Source organism: Cicer arietinum, chromosome 6 (genome assembly GCF_000331145.2).
Source record: "Cicer arietinum cultivar CDC Frontier isolate Library 1 chromosome 6, Cicar.CDCFrontier_v2.0, whole genome shotgun sequence".
NCBI lineage: Eukaryota > Viridiplantae > Streptophyta > Magnoliopsida > Fabales > Fabaceae > Cicer > Cicer arietinum.
This window is the reverse complement of record NC_021165.2, coordinates 2,314,888-2,330,362: the sequence shown is the minus strand read 5'-3', so window position 1 is coordinate 2,330,362 and position 15,475 is coordinate 2,314,888. Positions and strand designations below refer to the sequence as shown.

General features: G+C 31.4%; 2 protein-coding genes and 6 non-coding genes across 9 annotated transcripts; 1 reads left to right on the top strand and 7 right to left on the bottom strand.

Annotated features, from left to right (window-relative positions):
* The first annotated feature begins 335 nt into the window (after positions 1-335).
* LOC101515682 (uncharacterized) lies at positions 336-3,531 on the top strand. The gene is made up of 7 exons (XM_004503277.4): positions 336-1,001; positions 1,736-1,822; positions 1,932-1,976; positions 2,053-2,148; positions 2,243-2,344; positions 2,947-3,101; positions 3,202-3,531. The coding sequence occupies exons 1-7, from the start codon at positions 438-440 to the stop codon at positions 3,281-3,283; spliced, it is 1,131 nt and encodes a 376-aa protein (XP_004503334.1). The 5' UTR covers positions 336-437; the 3' UTR covers positions 3,284-3,531.
* A 7,290-nt stretch (positions 3,532-10,821) lies between these two features.
* On the bottom strand, positions 10,822-14,594 carry LOC101515130 (uncharacterized). 2 transcript variants are annotated; one of them, XM_004503276.4, is made up of 7 exons: positions 14,444-14,473; positions 12,354-12,444; positions 12,138-12,192; positions 12,022-12,040; positions 11,471-11,551; positions 11,275-11,379; positions 10,822-11,198 (listed from the first exon to the last, which is right to left on the bottom strand). In XM_004503276.4, the coding sequence occupies exons 3-7, from the start codon at positions 12,140-12,142 to the stop codon at positions 11,082-11,084; spliced, it is 327 nt and encodes a 108-aa protein (XP_004503333.1). In that variant the 5' UTR covers positions 12,143-12,192; positions 12,354-12,444; positions 14,444-14,473; the 3' UTR covers positions 10,822-11,081. The 2 variants fall into 2 exon arrangements, with proteins under 2 accessions (XP_004503333.1, XP_004503332.1); XM_004503275.4 differs by lacking the exon at positions 12,354-12,444 and having other exon boundaries at positions 14,444-14,594.
* LOC113787305 (small nucleolar RNA Z159/U59) lies at positions 12,362-12,445 on the bottom strand. The gene has a single exon (XR_003473813.1). It is a non-coding gene; the product is annotated as a small nucleolar RNA Z159/U59 (small nucleolar RNA).
* LOC113787304 (small nucleolar RNA Z159/U59) lies at positions 12,665-12,747 on the bottom strand. The gene has a single exon (XR_003473812.1). It is a non-coding gene; the product is annotated as a small nucleolar RNA Z159/U59 (small nucleolar RNA).
* Positions 12,957-13,040, bottom strand: LOC113787303 (small nucleolar RNA Z159/U59). The gene has a single exon (XR_003473811.1). It is a non-coding gene; the product is annotated as a small nucleolar RNA Z159/U59 (small nucleolar RNA).
* LOC113787309 (small nucleolar RNA Z159/U59) lies at positions 13,253-13,338 on the bottom strand. Its single transcript, XR_003473816.1, has one exon. It is a non-coding gene; the product is annotated as a small nucleolar RNA Z159/U59 (small nucleolar RNA).
* On the bottom strand, positions 13,750-13,833 carry LOC113787308 (small nucleolar RNA Z159/U59). The gene has a single exon (XR_003473815.1). It is a non-coding gene; the product is annotated as a small nucleolar RNA Z159/U59 (small nucleolar RNA).
* On the bottom strand, positions 13,969-14,054 carry LOC113787307 (small nucleolar RNA Z159/U59). Its single transcript, XR_003473814.1, has one exon. It is a non-coding gene; the product is annotated as a small nucleolar RNA Z159/U59 (small nucleolar RNA).
* Positions 14,595-15,475: the final 881 nt, after the last annotated feature.

Sequence of the window (15,475 nt, the reverse complement as noted above, 5' to 3'; positions counted from 1 at the left end):
TACTTTTAAACGTAAATGTTTGTCATTTAAATTTTAATTTCATTTTAAAATTTACTATTACTTATTTAAATTGATTATTTTTTAATATAGGAATGATAACCGAAGTTTTACGGAGAGAGCAATAATAAAATGAAATGCTTTCCTTTGACTCCTTTTAAAGATGCTATTGATTCAATTCATTTTTGTGATCTAATTAGATTTGATTTCGCTTTCCATATAAGACCTTTTTGTGTTTTTATTTATTTTTTATAGAAAAACAAAAAAGGAATTAAAACACGAACTACAAAGACCATTCTACCCTTGTAGCACTCTATTTGAGTTCTCTATTACTTCGTTCCTTGTCTCTCACTGCCCCACTTTACAACACACTCTCTCTCTCTCTCTCTCTCTCTAAAACAAAGTATAAACCCTTTCTCTCTCTAAAATCTCTGATTCCAATGGCTTCACTCTCTCTCCTACGCCAAAACAGCTTCTTCTCCGCCACCCTCTCGAGCCAACCCAAACCGAAATATGCATCTCCAGGAAGAGTCCGAATGTCACTCCAAGAAAACGCACCAACAATCGCCGTCGTCGGAGTCACCGGCGCCGTCGGCCAAGAATTTCTCTCCGTCCTATCCGACCGAGACTTCCCATACAGCTCCATCAAAATGCTGGCTTCAAAACGCTCCGCCGGCCGCCGCCTAACATTCGAAGACAAGGAGTACGTCGTGGAGGAGCTGACGGCGGAGAGTTTCGACGGCGTCGACATTGCTCTGTTCAGCGCCGGAGGGTCAATCAGCAAGGAGTTTGGTCCTATTGCTGTGGAAAGAGGAGCAATCGTTGTTGATAATAGCTCTGCTTTTCGAATGGATGAGAATGTTCCGTTGGTGATTCCTGAAGTGAACCCTGAAGCTATGGCTAATATCAAAGTTGGAATGGGAAAAGGGGCTCTCATTGCTAACCCTAATTGTTCCACCATTATTTGTTTAATGGCTGCTACACCTCTTCATCGACGTGCCAAGGTTCATTCTTTTTCATTTTTTTACTGTGATTTTATAGCTGATTTTTTTAATTGGAAATGGTAGTTTGTTCTTTACAATATGTCAATTTATTTATGTTGTATGTATAGTGTTTGATAGAGGTACGGTTTATGTGGCGTTTTATTATAGTGTGTTATTTAGGACTTGTTTGGATAAACGGTTTCATTAAAGGTTATAGGATAAACACTTCATCATATAAGTGCTTCTATAGAAGTTATTTCTACAACAAAAGAATAAGGTCTTGTTTGTTACCAATTATAAAAAAAGTTATTTTGACACTTAATAATTTAGAGGTTTTTAAAAAAACAAAAGTTGTGTTTGTACACTATAATGAAAATTGCTTTTTAAAAAAATCAGTTATAAAAAATGATTTTTATGAGAAGCTATTCAAAATAGTTTCTCATTGAGTTTTTAGATTATTTTTCAGATGTTTTTTTGGAAAGGGTAACAAGCAAATGAAAACTATAGTGAATAGTTTTTTATTTTATTTTTAAAGCGACTATTTTTTTTAAGATGTTATAAGAAACTAGCTCAAAATAAAGTCAAATTGTTTCAAGAACGCATGAACACGTTATAGGTCGTTTCGTAAGCTCTCCTAGAGAGTGCTTATGTTGGTAGATAAGTCGAATAAGTTAATCCAAACATACCCTTATTATGTATTTTTATGCTTTGTGTTGTTTGTTTACTCATTGTGCTTGATTTGATAAATATTGTAGGTGTTGCGTATGGTTGTTAGTACCTATCAAGCTGCTAGTGGTGCTGGTGCTGCTGCAATGGAAGAGCTTGTGTTGCAAACTCGTGAGGTTTGATCTTATCTCATATTCTGCCATTAGGAACTTATGTGAGACAAACCTGGTTTCCTGGTCTTTGATTGCAAATTGAAGTTTTCGTTTTGATTTTTTTATTTTTAAGGTATTGGAAGGAAAACCGCCAACTTGTAAAATATTTAACCGACAGGTATGTGCTGCTTTTTGTGCATCTCTTGTGATTTAGAGTTTAAGAACTGCTTCTTGATGAAGTTATCATTTTGCAGTATGCTTTTAATCTGTTCTCACACAATGCACCTGTTCTTTCAAATGGATATAACGAAGAAGAAATGAAATTGGTCAAGGAGACTAGAAAAATTTGGGTAAGTTATCTTGTTTGTTTGCTTTTTTTTATTTTTATTTATAATTTTGTTGTCATGAAAATCTCGTACCTTATTTCACTATATACTTTTGCAGAATGACAAGGACGTTAAAGTTACGGCTACATGTATACGAGTTCCTGTCATGCGCGCTCATGCCGAGAGTGTGAATCTTCAATTCGAGACACCACTTGATGAGGTAGTTTATACTATTTTATTTTTATGTTGTGGCCGAAAATGACATAGTTTTTCATTTAAAAAAAGTTAAATCAAAGGATACGAGATTTTATCCCAAACTCAACTAATTTATTCCATTTTAAGAACAATATTTATATCAGACTCGGTAATATAGCACAGCATTATGTGTTCATAAAAATTTATCGAATATACATTTTATTAAATTGAGAGTTGAAACTGTTTGAATTCCTTTATTGAAGTTTGTTGATGAGGTTAGTTATATTTGGTTCCGTTGTATTATCATTGAGATTCCTGTACAGTTGATCAACGAGGCTAGGTTTTGGATTTTCAAAGGATAATTGTGTGACATATCGCGAGAGTTGCTAGAATTAGTTTTAGGGTTGTAACCTAAGTGATTTTTCACTTGTCTTCATACAAAAGATGATGCAGGATGTCTAAGGCTTAATCTGTATTAAATTCAGACCCATCATATATGTACAAACAATTCTAACTAGTCTTTTTGATTAAATAACCAATTGAGACATGTGTGAAGCTTTGATAACCTTGGGGCATCCTAAAGTTATGATCTTGTATCTGAATTTTCTTTGATTTTAATATCCCCAGGACACTGCAAGGGATATTTTGAAGAATGCTCCGGGCGTAGTGGTTATTGACGACCGCGAATCCAATAACTTTCCTACTCCATTGGAAGTGTCAAATAAGGATGATGTTGCGGTTGGCAGGATTCGCCGTGACCTGTCTCAGGATGGGAATCAAGGGTAATTTCTTTTGTGCTGTAGCAATATATTATCAGTTTTAAATCCGTTTTTGTTGCACTTTATCGTAAACATTTTACATCAATGGTGAATATACACTCAGGTTGGATATTTTTGTATGCGGGGATCAAATTCGCAAGGGAGCTGCACTTAACGCAATCCAGATTGCCGAGATGTTGCTATGAGTTCTGATATGTCACGGTTTTGGTTTCTCAGAATTAAGTTGTTTTGAATATGCTAGATGGAAGCTGTCATTCTTTGTTTTTGTAAGATTTATAGCTCTTTAGCTAGTCAAAAAGACTTATTTACAGGATGTGGTAATACACTATAGCTTGAACAATTTTTTTTCCATGGCCTTAATTGCACACTTTGTGTAGTCAGCTCCTTTCATAATAACAAGCATTGGTTATGCCATTGGGCATTACTCCTTGAACTTAGGAGTGTGAATATATGAACTAAGGAAATGGATTCCCTGTAGTTAAATAGTAACTGCATGGTAATCTTGATCATCCAATTTGGATCAATAATTTATAATGTTTTTTATTTACTTTAAATTTGAACCATTCAAATTCAATCTAATGATTCTTCAATGCATTCCCTAATTGCAGGGAATAGAGCTCATTAGTAGTAGCTTTGATTTGTAGTTAACTATAGTCTGGCCACTTTAACTTAGAAAAAGCAACAATTCCAGCTACCTATTAAATTTTAATTTTCTGACAAGAAAGGAGTTAAAATGATTTTGAAATTTGAAAATAACAGTTAAATATAAATAGTATTTATTTTTCTTAAAATTTGACTAATTAAATGGAATGCAAGTAGTTTTCAAGAGATTTTTCTGTAAGAAACAGAAAGGGATAGAGGTATACGTAATCTTTGGTTACATTTGGATTAATACTTGTGTATTGCAATTGTCATTTAATTGTGATTTTACACAACTTTAATTTGTAGCTATTTGTTTATTGTTCGAGCAAGATTTGATGAATTTGACTGTGTAATTTCCTCCATAGGGTACAATTTAGAGAATAGCTGATATTATGTATAAACTATATTATACATTACGAAGGAGTATGCCTATGTGAAACACTTGGGGTAGTTTGTCGAAGAAGCTAGAGATGGATCATTGGTTTGACCAATGAAAATTTGTTTTTCAATTATGAATATTCAACTTCGTAATAACATCAAAAAAATGGCGAACGTAACCCTCGGTATAACGCTGCCTTAAGTGGTCTACACCACTGCTGTCCCATTAAATTTGAGTGGGGTATGTAAAAAATATAGTTAAATTGGACTGCATTTATAAATTGGATTGCACTTCAGAAAAGCTCAAATCAATTAAATGATTTATGATTTGCACCATAAATTTAAAAGTCCAGTTAACTAAACTTTTTTTAAAAATTCAGTTTGAACCACTCTCCAACATTTTTATATTCAATTTTATTTTTTCACTTAACACATAAAAAATCTAAACCCTAGTCCCGAAATTCAAAATGGTTGAACCCTAGTCCCAAACCAATTTGTCATCTGCCCTCCTCCTCCTACTCTATCTCTATCTGACGGCGGTGTAACATCTCAATCGTCATATTTGCCATTGTAACCCTTCACCTTTCACCTTCGACATAATCTTTCTCATTATTTTCGCAACTTCGCCATCACATCTCAACTTTTCTACCATCGTAAGTGTCGCGCACCACTTATGTTTTACTTGTTTTCGTTTCTCGTTTCTGTTCTATTTTTCATTTTTGTGAATTGCATATCAAACATAGTTTTATTTATTTCTCATTCTCCATTTTAGTGAGTTGGAGTTTTCATTTTCTTCTTATTTAGGATTTTTCCTTCTAATTTAATGTTTTGTGTGTTTAGTTTTTTGATCATTTTAAATTTTGAAAAGCTTTAGTTGCAAATCTTGTGTTTTCTAAGATTGGATTTGTTTCGATGCTCTTCAAATGTTGAAAGTAAGAAAACTGTTGTTTACATGGATTAGTTTCACTCATCTTCAAATCATGTGTAGGTTGAATGAATCTAAGAAAAAATGGTGTTAATTTTTGAGGAAAAATGATTTTGTTGAAGATCCATTTGTTCAATCAATTTGTCAAAATAAAAAACAAAATAATAGTACTAGTCATATGTTATTCTAAGAAGATATGCAAATTGTGTTTTAATGGTCTTGTGTAATTAAAGAAGGATATGTAAACTAATTAAACAAAGTGGTTAGGCCTTATGATTGACTTTTTTTTATTCCAAACCATTCCACTTCGATCCCTTTAAGATGTTCAAACATAGCCTTATTATTGACTTATTTTACGTCTCTAGATCTTCAAGCACACCAAGAAATAACTACTTACGTTGAAAGGTTATGCACTTGTTGATTAAAGTGTATCTAATGTAATAATACTTTCTAATTTTTGTTTTGTTTTATATACATGGAAAGTTTAATGCTTTCATTTATCCTGCACAAGATTTACAAATAAACATGTTAATGTTTAGTTTATTTTATGATTTGTTACGTTTCTGTTGATTGTGCATTATGTCTCAAGTGGAGTGCTTGTCCAGGACACTTAATTATTTGGCTTCATCTTTGTTATGTGTTTGAGTTGGTGTTTACAATATATACATGTGTGACCCTATATTGATTAGTTGTTATATGCTATACTTTTTTGTTGTTGTAAAGGGTGTACATTAACACTATATATATATGTATGTAGATTGATGTAAGACATTTGTTTTAATTTTAAAAGTAAAAAAAAAAAATAAGGTCTTGAATTTTATTTATATGACACAACAGTTTACTATGCATTTTTTTTTTCTGGACTTACACTCCTACATTTTTCTTCAGAGTCCGATTGTTTCTTCATATTCTTTAAGAGGATTTTTTTTTGTTTTTTTTGTTTTTTTTAATTTTAAAATGTTTAAAATTGGATAAATTTCTTTGACAAGTTATTTAGTGTTTTTTTTTTCGAACGTTAAAATTAATGCTTTCTGGAAAATTACTCTAAAAAAAGTCTATACTCTATATATATATTAACGTTGTTATTTTTTATTAATATTAGTATTTAGTATTTTAAATTTGTTAATTACAGGCTCATTTTGTTTCTTTATTTTTTTGAAAGATTGTTGCATACTTGCTAGTTATAATTTTATTAGATTTGGTTATATATAAAGGTCTAGTTTAGCTTATTTTAAAAAAATATAAAATATACTATTTAAATAGTTTAATGTGAAAAATAGGCTTTTAAATATGCTTTCAAGTCAGACTAGACTTTTAAAAGGCCAAACTAGACAAAAAAAAAACCTATGATAGGTCGTAGGTCAGACTTAAGCCAAAAAAATTAATCATAAGTTAGACTCAGACATTTTAAAGTCTGACCTATTTCTAGCCCTAGGGAGCATAAATTAGCTTCATGTTTAATGACAAATAGGGAAGTTGTTAGTTCATCCCCTTCTTTTCCCAAATTTGACAAAGAAGTAAGTCGAGTTGACTTAATGAACATGTTCGTAGCCATGAAAATCTCGTTTCAACAAGTGGAACATCCATATTTTCATAAGTTTGCTTATGATTTACAACTAAGGTTTAACTTTCTATCGCGCACTACACTAACACATGATATTTTAAATGATATTTTAAAGCAATGGGACACACAAAAAATAAGGATGAAGAATATTGTCACAACATTGTCATCGAGTATGTCTCACCACCGACACTTGGACATCCACCCAAGACTTTAATTACATGTGTCTCACAACTCAATTCATTGATAACAATTAGAAGTTGCAGAAGAGGATTTTAAAATTTCTTCAAGTCACTAACTACATGGGTGAAATAATGGCCAAAAAACAGTTAAAAAAAATGCTTGAACGGTTGGTAATTAGGTCGTGTACTTGGTGTCGTAGGTCAGACTTAAGCCAAAAAAATTAATCATAAGTTAGACTCAGACATTTTAAAGTCTGACCTATTTCTAGCCCTAGGGAGCATAAATTAGCTTCATGTTTAATGACAAATAGGGAAGTTGTTAGTTCATCCCCTTCTTTTCCCAAATTTGACAAAGAAGTAAGTCGAGTTGACTTAATGAACATGTTCGTAGCCATGAAAATCTCGTTTCAACAAGTGGAACATCCATATTTTCATAAGTTTGCTTATGATTTACAACTAAGGTTTAACTTTCTATCGCGCACTACACTAACACATGATATTTTAAATGATATTTTAAAGCAATGGGACACACAAAAAATAAGGATGAAGAATATTGTCACAACATTGTCATCGAGTATGTCTCACCACCGACACTTGGACATCCACCCAAGACTTTAATTACATGTGTCTCACAACTCAATTCATTGATAACAATTAGAAGTTGCAGAAGAGGATTTTAAAATTTCTTCAAGTCACTAACTACATGGGTGAAATAATGGCCAAAAAACAGTTAAAAAAAATGCTTGAACGGTTGGTAATTAGGTCGTGTACTTGGTGTCGTAGGTCAGACTTAAGCCAAAAAAATTAATCATAAGTTAGACTCAGACATTTTAAAGTCTGACCTATTTCTAGCCCTAGGGAGCATAAATTAGCTTCATGTTTAATGACAAATAGGGAAGTTGTTAGTTCATCCCCTTCTTTTCCCAAATTTGACAAAGAAGTAAGTCGAGTTGACTTAATGAACATGTTCGTAGCCATGAAAATCTCGTTTCAACAAGTGGAACATCCATATTTTCATAAGTTTGCTTATGATTTACAACTAAGGTTTAACTTTCTATCGCGCACTACACTAACACATGATATTTTAAATGATATTTTAAAGCAATGGGACACACAAAAAATAAGGATGAAGAATATTGTCACAACATTGTCATCGAGTATGTCTCACCACCGACACTTGGACATCCACCCAAGACTTTAATTACATGTGTCTCACAACTCAATTCATTGATAACAATTAGAAGTTGCAGAAGAGGATTTTAAAATTTCTTCAAGTCACTAACTACATGGGTGAAATAATGGCCAAAAAACAGTTAAAAAAAATGCTTGAACGGTTGGTAATTAGGTCGTGTACTTGGTGTGGCAGTGGATAACACCTCCTCAAATGATGTTGGAATTCAACATCTCAAATGAAGTATGTTAGACGTTCTCCTTCGAGGTTTGATAGATTTAAGTAATGTATTGATCCTGAGTTAAAAAATAAAGGTTGCATTGGATTAGATTATGAGACTCGACGAAACTCAACATACACAATGTTAAATGTTGCTTTGAAACATGAAAAGACCTTTATGGAGTTTGAATTCAAATACCAGAAATATGTTAATGAAGGGAATAAGGAAAAAGGTGTACCAACACCTAAAGATTGGGAGCATGTTGCCTTAATTCTTCCATTCTTGAAGTTATTTCGTGAAGCGACACTACGTATTTCAGAATCTTCTTATTTAACAAGCAACTCGTATATGTTTTAGGTTTTCGGTGTCGGGATGAAAATTGCTGAAATATGTAATAATGAAGATACAAAGCCAAATCAATGACTAAAAAGATGAAGGCGAAATACGAGAAATATTGGGGAAATCCTACTTGCTTGAGTATGTTGTTGTTGATTGCTATGATTTTAGACCCTCGATGAAAAGTAAAGATTGTGATATGAATGCCAAATCAACTTTACTATGGTTTTAAACTAGTAATGACGCCACTTCTTTGAAGGAAAAATTATATTCATGTTTGAAGTCTATCTATGAGGAGTATTCTTGTACCCAAGATTGGCTCGACGAAGCATCTATATCATTTATTACTAGTGAGGATCTTGACCAAATCGAGCAAGGTAAGATACATAAAGGTGTATTTAACAGTGTGTTATTACTTATTATATTATTACCTATACATAATGAAATGTCTTTTTTTTTTTTTGTTTTTTTTGTAAAAATACTTTCTTCCCAAGATACTGCAAGTTGTTCGATTGCTGTTACACTCGTTAATAATTGATATCGTATCATGCATTGTAAAACTGTTTCAATTCTTCTATTATTGTTCGAATGATTGTTAAACTCCTAGATAAAATATGTATATGTACAAGATTTGTTGCCTTTGGTAGGTTGCCTAAACATTAGAATTTCAATTTGCAATGAGAAGGGTATTGTTGTAGTTTTTGAAATTTAATTGAATGATTTATGTCGTAGTTTTTAAAATTTATCTTTTAACAGTTGAAACTTAATTGTAGTTTTCATTATCAAAGAAGTGAAACGTGTTTTTAAAATTTATCATTTAAGTGTTGAAACTTATGTGTTTTCAAATAAATTCACTATTTATTGTCTCAAATCTGATTTTAGATACAATTAAATTGGTTTTAGAACCAATTTTTTTTTAAAAAAATCACTTGAAAATTAATTTTAAAATCAATCTTTTAAAAAATTTACTGAAAAATTGATTTTAAACAATTCAATAAAAACTAGTTCGAATTGATTTTAATAAAAATCGGTTTAAAATCGGTTCAAATATATTAAATCGATTTATAATTAAAAAACGATTATAAATCGATTCCGATCTGAACTGTAACTAGTTCAAAAAATAATCAATTCTTTTGAAAAAAGTTTTTAAAAATTGAACTACATTATTGATGTGGTGCAATGCAATTTGATTTTTGGACGATAAACACACCTAGATTTGAGGAGGACATATCACATAAATTTCTACCACTCCAAATCTTCGACCTTTCGATTTTCTAAATATAAAAAATCAAGAACAATTTTTAATGCAAACCCAATTTTGAACTACAATGTGTTGTCACTTTGTATTCAGAATAACCTTAAATATAACACTTTACTCTTTTTGATATCAAATATATAAAAAAAAAAAGTAAATAAATAAAAGTTGGTTCAAATTTTAATCAACGACAATAGTTTTTTTGTTTGTCAACTTTATCTTATATTTAAAATTAGAAAAAATATTAATAAAATAGACCATCATTTTCAATAATGACAATGTTTTCAAAAACGGTTGTAAATAACATTATAATAATTTTGAAGGAGGTCTTGGATTTAATTCATTCTCTAACAAAATTAACGACTATTATTAACATTGATTATTTAAAACTAATAATACAATTTTCAAGGTCTAAACTTGTTCAGTTGAATAAAAAAAATTACCACCAATTGCATGTCCGATTCAAAAAAGAAACCAATTGATTTCATAATGTGATAACTAACCAGTAACAACAACCAATGCAACTCAAAACAGATGAAAATTAACACCCAAAAACAAAGTGAAAACCAATTTAAATTACCTTAAGGTATATTTTTCTAAGTGAAAACGTTGCTTATATTCCAAATTTCCAATCAACACAATCTTTTCAGAGGCTTAAATGAGAATAGCTTTCTAACAAAAAAATAGATCTGGTCTTTATTTAAAAATTTAAGACCATGCTGCCAAAATAAAAGAAGAAATATAACCCAAAATGAGAAAAAAAAATCTCCTTTTTACAATGATTTTAAAATAATTTTACTTAGAAGATTTTTTTTCTACAATTCTTAACTCTAGCTTGTGAAATTGAAACCAATGTTTACTTCGGATTTAGTACCATTTCATAGATGTGACAGCAAAGTCTTCTTTTTTTTTTTAAGGAAAAATCACGTTACAAATTGTACATCAAATCTACTAAAAATATTTTTAATGTGTAAAAATCGGTCACAAGTATGTAAGATAAGAGATTCAAATTCAAGTAAAATTTACAAGCAAAACATTTTAAAACACAGGCCCTTACAGAGCTAAATATTCCATGCATTCATTAAATGTACACGTTAATAAGTACATAATCGGAAGAAAAAAAAGATCCGCAAATTCCTTAAATTTGTTCTGACTTCTGAAGCAACCACATGTAAATCTAGATCCTCAACCAATATCTCAACATTCATTGATAAACTTGGAAGGCTTTCAGTCTAACCATACTTCATTATCAAGAACTAGAGATAAAAACAAGAGCCAACTACTTCAATAGTGTGATGACGATACTAGCTAGCTTATTTGGGGTTCCTAAGAACAATGATGACAGAATCTCCACGAAGGAACATTTTGCTGATGAATCTATCCTTGTTCACTGGCTGAGCTTTCTTCTTACCTTTACCGGTCTTAGGCACCTGATACCATACAAGCAGAACATTTAGATGATGTAAATTTAAGTGACTAGATTCAAATAGAAAAAACAAGGCACACCTCGGTCCACATTTCTCTGACATTTTCAAGAACCATATTGCAGTGCCTGTCAAATGCCCTGACACGACCTAGAAGCTTCTTGTTGTTTCGACAATTTATCAGAACCTGCATAAGTGTTTGAACAAAAAAACACATCAAATAACTTGAGTCCTAACAAAACCACAGTACAATATATGATAAGAATAAACAAACATACCTGTGTATTATTTTTAACACTCATCATGAGTACAGATAGTGGTCCTGTGTTGAACTCCTCTTCCTCATTCTTTCCCACTGCCTGCAAAATGTTGACTGGGTCAGCACAACAAGATTTTAAGAAGAGAAAAGAACAAGAAAACAAAAATTCAAAAAAGAAAAGACCGATAATTCAAATTTTGACAACAAATCATAAAACAGGATTAGTCACTAGAAAAAATACAAGCATGGAAAATCAACAGACCAAATTTTTGTTCACAGCCTGCAAAGCCAATCTAGTAGAAGATTTTGACAAAGTTTTCATAAAATAGAATCCATTTACCTAGCTATGGAATTTTACAACAAATGTTTTACAAAATAAGATTTTAAATCAGGAAATGTGAGAAAGAGTAGTTCAGGTCAACTCATACAAAACAAACATTCCAATAGCAAAACAAGGAAATTTCACAGACCAGGTTGTTAAAATAATAAATATAAAAAGCCAGGAAACAGACTCAGGATCATAATAGAAAATTTCTGATAAAAAAGACCATTAGAGAATAAATAACTTACATCTTCCTCCATTGGCCGGCTGTAGAAGTAAAAGAAAACAAAACATGTTAGACTGCAAGTTAAATAATAATAATGATATCAATTAATTTCACAACATAATCACAAGAAATAATCACCTCATTTTGGAAGAGGCTGGCACGCAGTTGCCAAATTCCTCTAATGAAGTTGAAACTGTAAAGTAAAAAGTAAACATCAATCAATAAAATGATAAACAGGAACAAGAAAACTAGGAACTGAGGACTCAAAATTTATATAAATTGCAAAGAACAAAAATATCATAAAATAACACAAAAATTGTAAGCAGGGGCACAAAAGAAATGGGAGAAAAATACATTAGCAAGCCTCTTCAGTTCAGGTCTCCATGTAATTTCCGCATGGGCAACTCGGAAGAACGAAAGTTAATTTTTTGATCATCCTCAGAGGCTATATTTTAAGGGGGGATTCAAGTCAAGACCACCAAAAAGAACATTAACAAGTAGTAGAACAACCAATACGACAAGAGCAAAATGGAACAACAAAAACATTAATCACTGAAATAAAAAATTAAAATAAGTTGCAAACACAAAAAAGCATCAAAATACAAATGGGAGACATATCAAAAGACAAAGGAGGGAAATGTATTAGAAAGCAAATGTATTAGAAAGCCTCTTCAGTTCAGGTCTCCATGAAATTCCGCATTATCAACTCAGAAGAACGAAAGTTATTTGTTTAATCATCATCAGAGACTTTTAAAGGGGGGATTCAAGTCAAGAAAACCAAAAAGAACATTAACAAGTAGTAGAACAACCAATACTACAAGAGCACAATCGAACAATATAAACATTAATCACTGAAATAAAAAATTAAAATAAGTGACAAACACAAAAAAGCATCAAAATATAAATACAACAAATAGAAGACATAGCAAAAGGAAACGGGAGGAAATGTATTATAAAGCCTCTTCAGTTCAGGTCTCCATGAAATTTCCGCATTATCAACTCAGAAGAACGAAAGTTATTTGTTTAATCATCATCAGAGACTTTTGAAAAGGGGGTTCAAGGGGTACTGTACAAGCAACAAGACACGTTCATAAACAAGTATAAAACAAAACAGAGCAACAAAGCATTGAGCAATCAAGAAACTATCCTACCTTAATTAGAAGATCTGATTATAGTGACAAATAGAGTAAAGAAAAGACTGATCATATACTAAATTTAAACATTGAGGGAAGGGGAAGAAAATCGTGATAAAAGTCTCTTCAGTTCAGGTCTCCAAGTATCTTCCGCACGGACAACTCAGAAGAACGAAAGTTATTTTGTTATTGTCATCCTCAGAGACGTTTTCACTTGTTTTGAAGTGGCACAATCGTTGCACCAGGAAAATTACTGAGATTTTTATAAATTGCTATCCATATATATCTCCTAGAAAACACAGATCTGATGATTCCAAAGAAAAAGCCGCACAATTTCTATTAGAAAATTCGACCTTAAAAACAAACATGGCTAAAACTAGAAGAACAACCAATAAGACGGGCAAGTTTTTAACAACACATTACAACTTAAAACAACATGACTGAATAAAAAAGAACACTCAATAAGGCTAGAAAAGCCAACAAGATACAATTGAACCAACAATTCACGCAACTGAATGATAAAACTAAAAATAAATTGCGAAGAACAAAAAAATATCATAATTAAATCATGATAAATGGAAGTCAAAGCACAAGGGAAAACGAAGACACATTGAAAAGCCTCTTCAGTTCAGGTCTCCACATAATTTCCGCACGGACAACTCGGAAGAACCAAAGTTATAGGTTTGATCATCCTCAGAGGCTATTCAAATGTGGGTCTCAAAGCAGTATAAATCTAACAATAAACGACCTTAAACAAGTAGAAGACCTAATCAAATAAATAAAAATGACCATATCGAAAAACATGACAGAGGGAAAGGGAAAAACGTATTTAAAAAGTCTCTTCAGTTCAGGTCTCCAAGTATCTTCCGCACGGACAACTCAGAAGAACGAAAGTTATTTTGTTTATGTCATCATTAGAGACTTTTTTTACAGGTTTGGTAATGGCAATACCCAAAAAAATAGCTCCAATACGAAAATAAATCAAACCAGTACCTAAATGCAATACTAAGGAAGATTTTTAAAGAAAATGAAAAATATAAATATCCCAAAATTATCATCTAGGAGTTGCTGGCTCTACCTATCTCCTAGCTAACTCAGGTCTTCGAATTAATATCAGCAACATTATGTTTTTTTATATGAAATTCGAACCCATAACAAATAGGAATCAAGGAGCAAAAGTCAAAACAAAAATGGAACACGAAAGTAAAACCGTAATGGAGTAATTGCATACATAGGAGCAAGTATTCGAAAGAATAAGCATAACAATAGAAGAAAGCAAGAAAATTAAACAGTAGAATGGGAGCAACGCACCTTAGAGTAGAGAAGCGAGATCTGAAATTTGAAAGGTACGAAAATGAAGACAGATTGGATTCAACTACGCTCGCTACTTCTTTATACTGTTAAATTGCAAAACCCTAGTTCTATTGCGTTTTTGTTTTTGACGGATCAAAACCCTACTTTGCTATCAAGGCCCATTTCTCAACGATTTTTGGGAAGCCCATTCTGAAAGATTTTTTTCATTCTTTTTTATGGAGATGAGTGGTAAGCACCACTTAAAGAATGAGATTGTTTTGTACATAGTTTTTGAGTTTAAAGGTAGTGTAGATTGTTGTCCAATTATATTCTCTTTATTTGTCACGTCATATTAAATGAATTTTAAATCAAAGATAGTTATTTAATATTTTGTCACGTGAATTGTTATCGATTGTCATTGGTTTTTTAGTGAAAAAAAATGGACAACAATGTATATATTGATAGTGTATTTCTTTCAAATTCATAGATTTTTTAAAAGTTTATTAATGAAAAAAATATGTTTCTTTAAACAATTTAATAGAATTACTGCAATATTTTTTAGTGGTGTGGCAAGCATATGTGGCTTAAATGTTATTACTTTAATTTTCATATCATTATTGTTTAAACAAGTTTTGTAAATACAATTCAATTAGTACTTGCAAGGATATTAATATGCAAAGACCTGAGTTTGAGCGTGAGATTCTCTTTGTTCGCCACAAGAGTATTTGATGAAGAAAAAAAATACTTACAATGAAAAAATGTAAAATAAATAGATAAATAAAAAAGCATTACCACACCACCCAACTCAGGGAATTGTCAGCTAACCATTCATTCTGATTTCTAACACGTTTTGGAATTGGAAAACAAAAAAATTATTAATTAGTAAAATTAAGGAAATAAAAATATATTTGAACCAAAATAAAAAAGAAAACCAAAAGCCATTGCAACTAAGTGTGTATATAAATGTATAAAAAGTATGATATATTTTTATGAGTAAAATATTAACCCGTGTTTGACACAGGCCAACTATACTTGTTAATTTGATAAACA

Excerpts from the sequence above, each read along its gene's own strand:
- LOC101515682 (XM_004503277.4), top strand. The coding sequence starts at position 438 with ATGGCTTCACTCTCTCTCCTACGCCAAAACAGCTTCTTCTCCGCCACC. Across the intron at positions 1,823-1,931 it reads TTGTGTTGCAAACTCGTGAG|GTATTGGAAGGAAAACCGCC; the intron begins GTTTGATCTTAT and ends TTTATTTTTAAG. Across the intron at positions 2,149-2,242 it reads AGGAGACTAGAAAAATTTGG|AATGACAAGGACGTTAAAGT; the intron begins GTAAGTTATCTT and ends ATACTTTTGCAG.
- LOC101515130 (XM_004503275.4), bottom strand. Across the intron at positions 11,380-11,470 it reads GTGTTAAAAATAATACACAG|GTTCTGATAAATTGTCGAAA; the intron begins GTATGTTTGTTT and ends ACACTTATGCAG. Across the intron at positions 11,199-11,274 it reads TCAGAGAAATGTGGACCGAG|GTGCCTAAGACCGGTAAAGG; the intron begins GTGTGCCTTGTT and ends GTATGGTATCAG.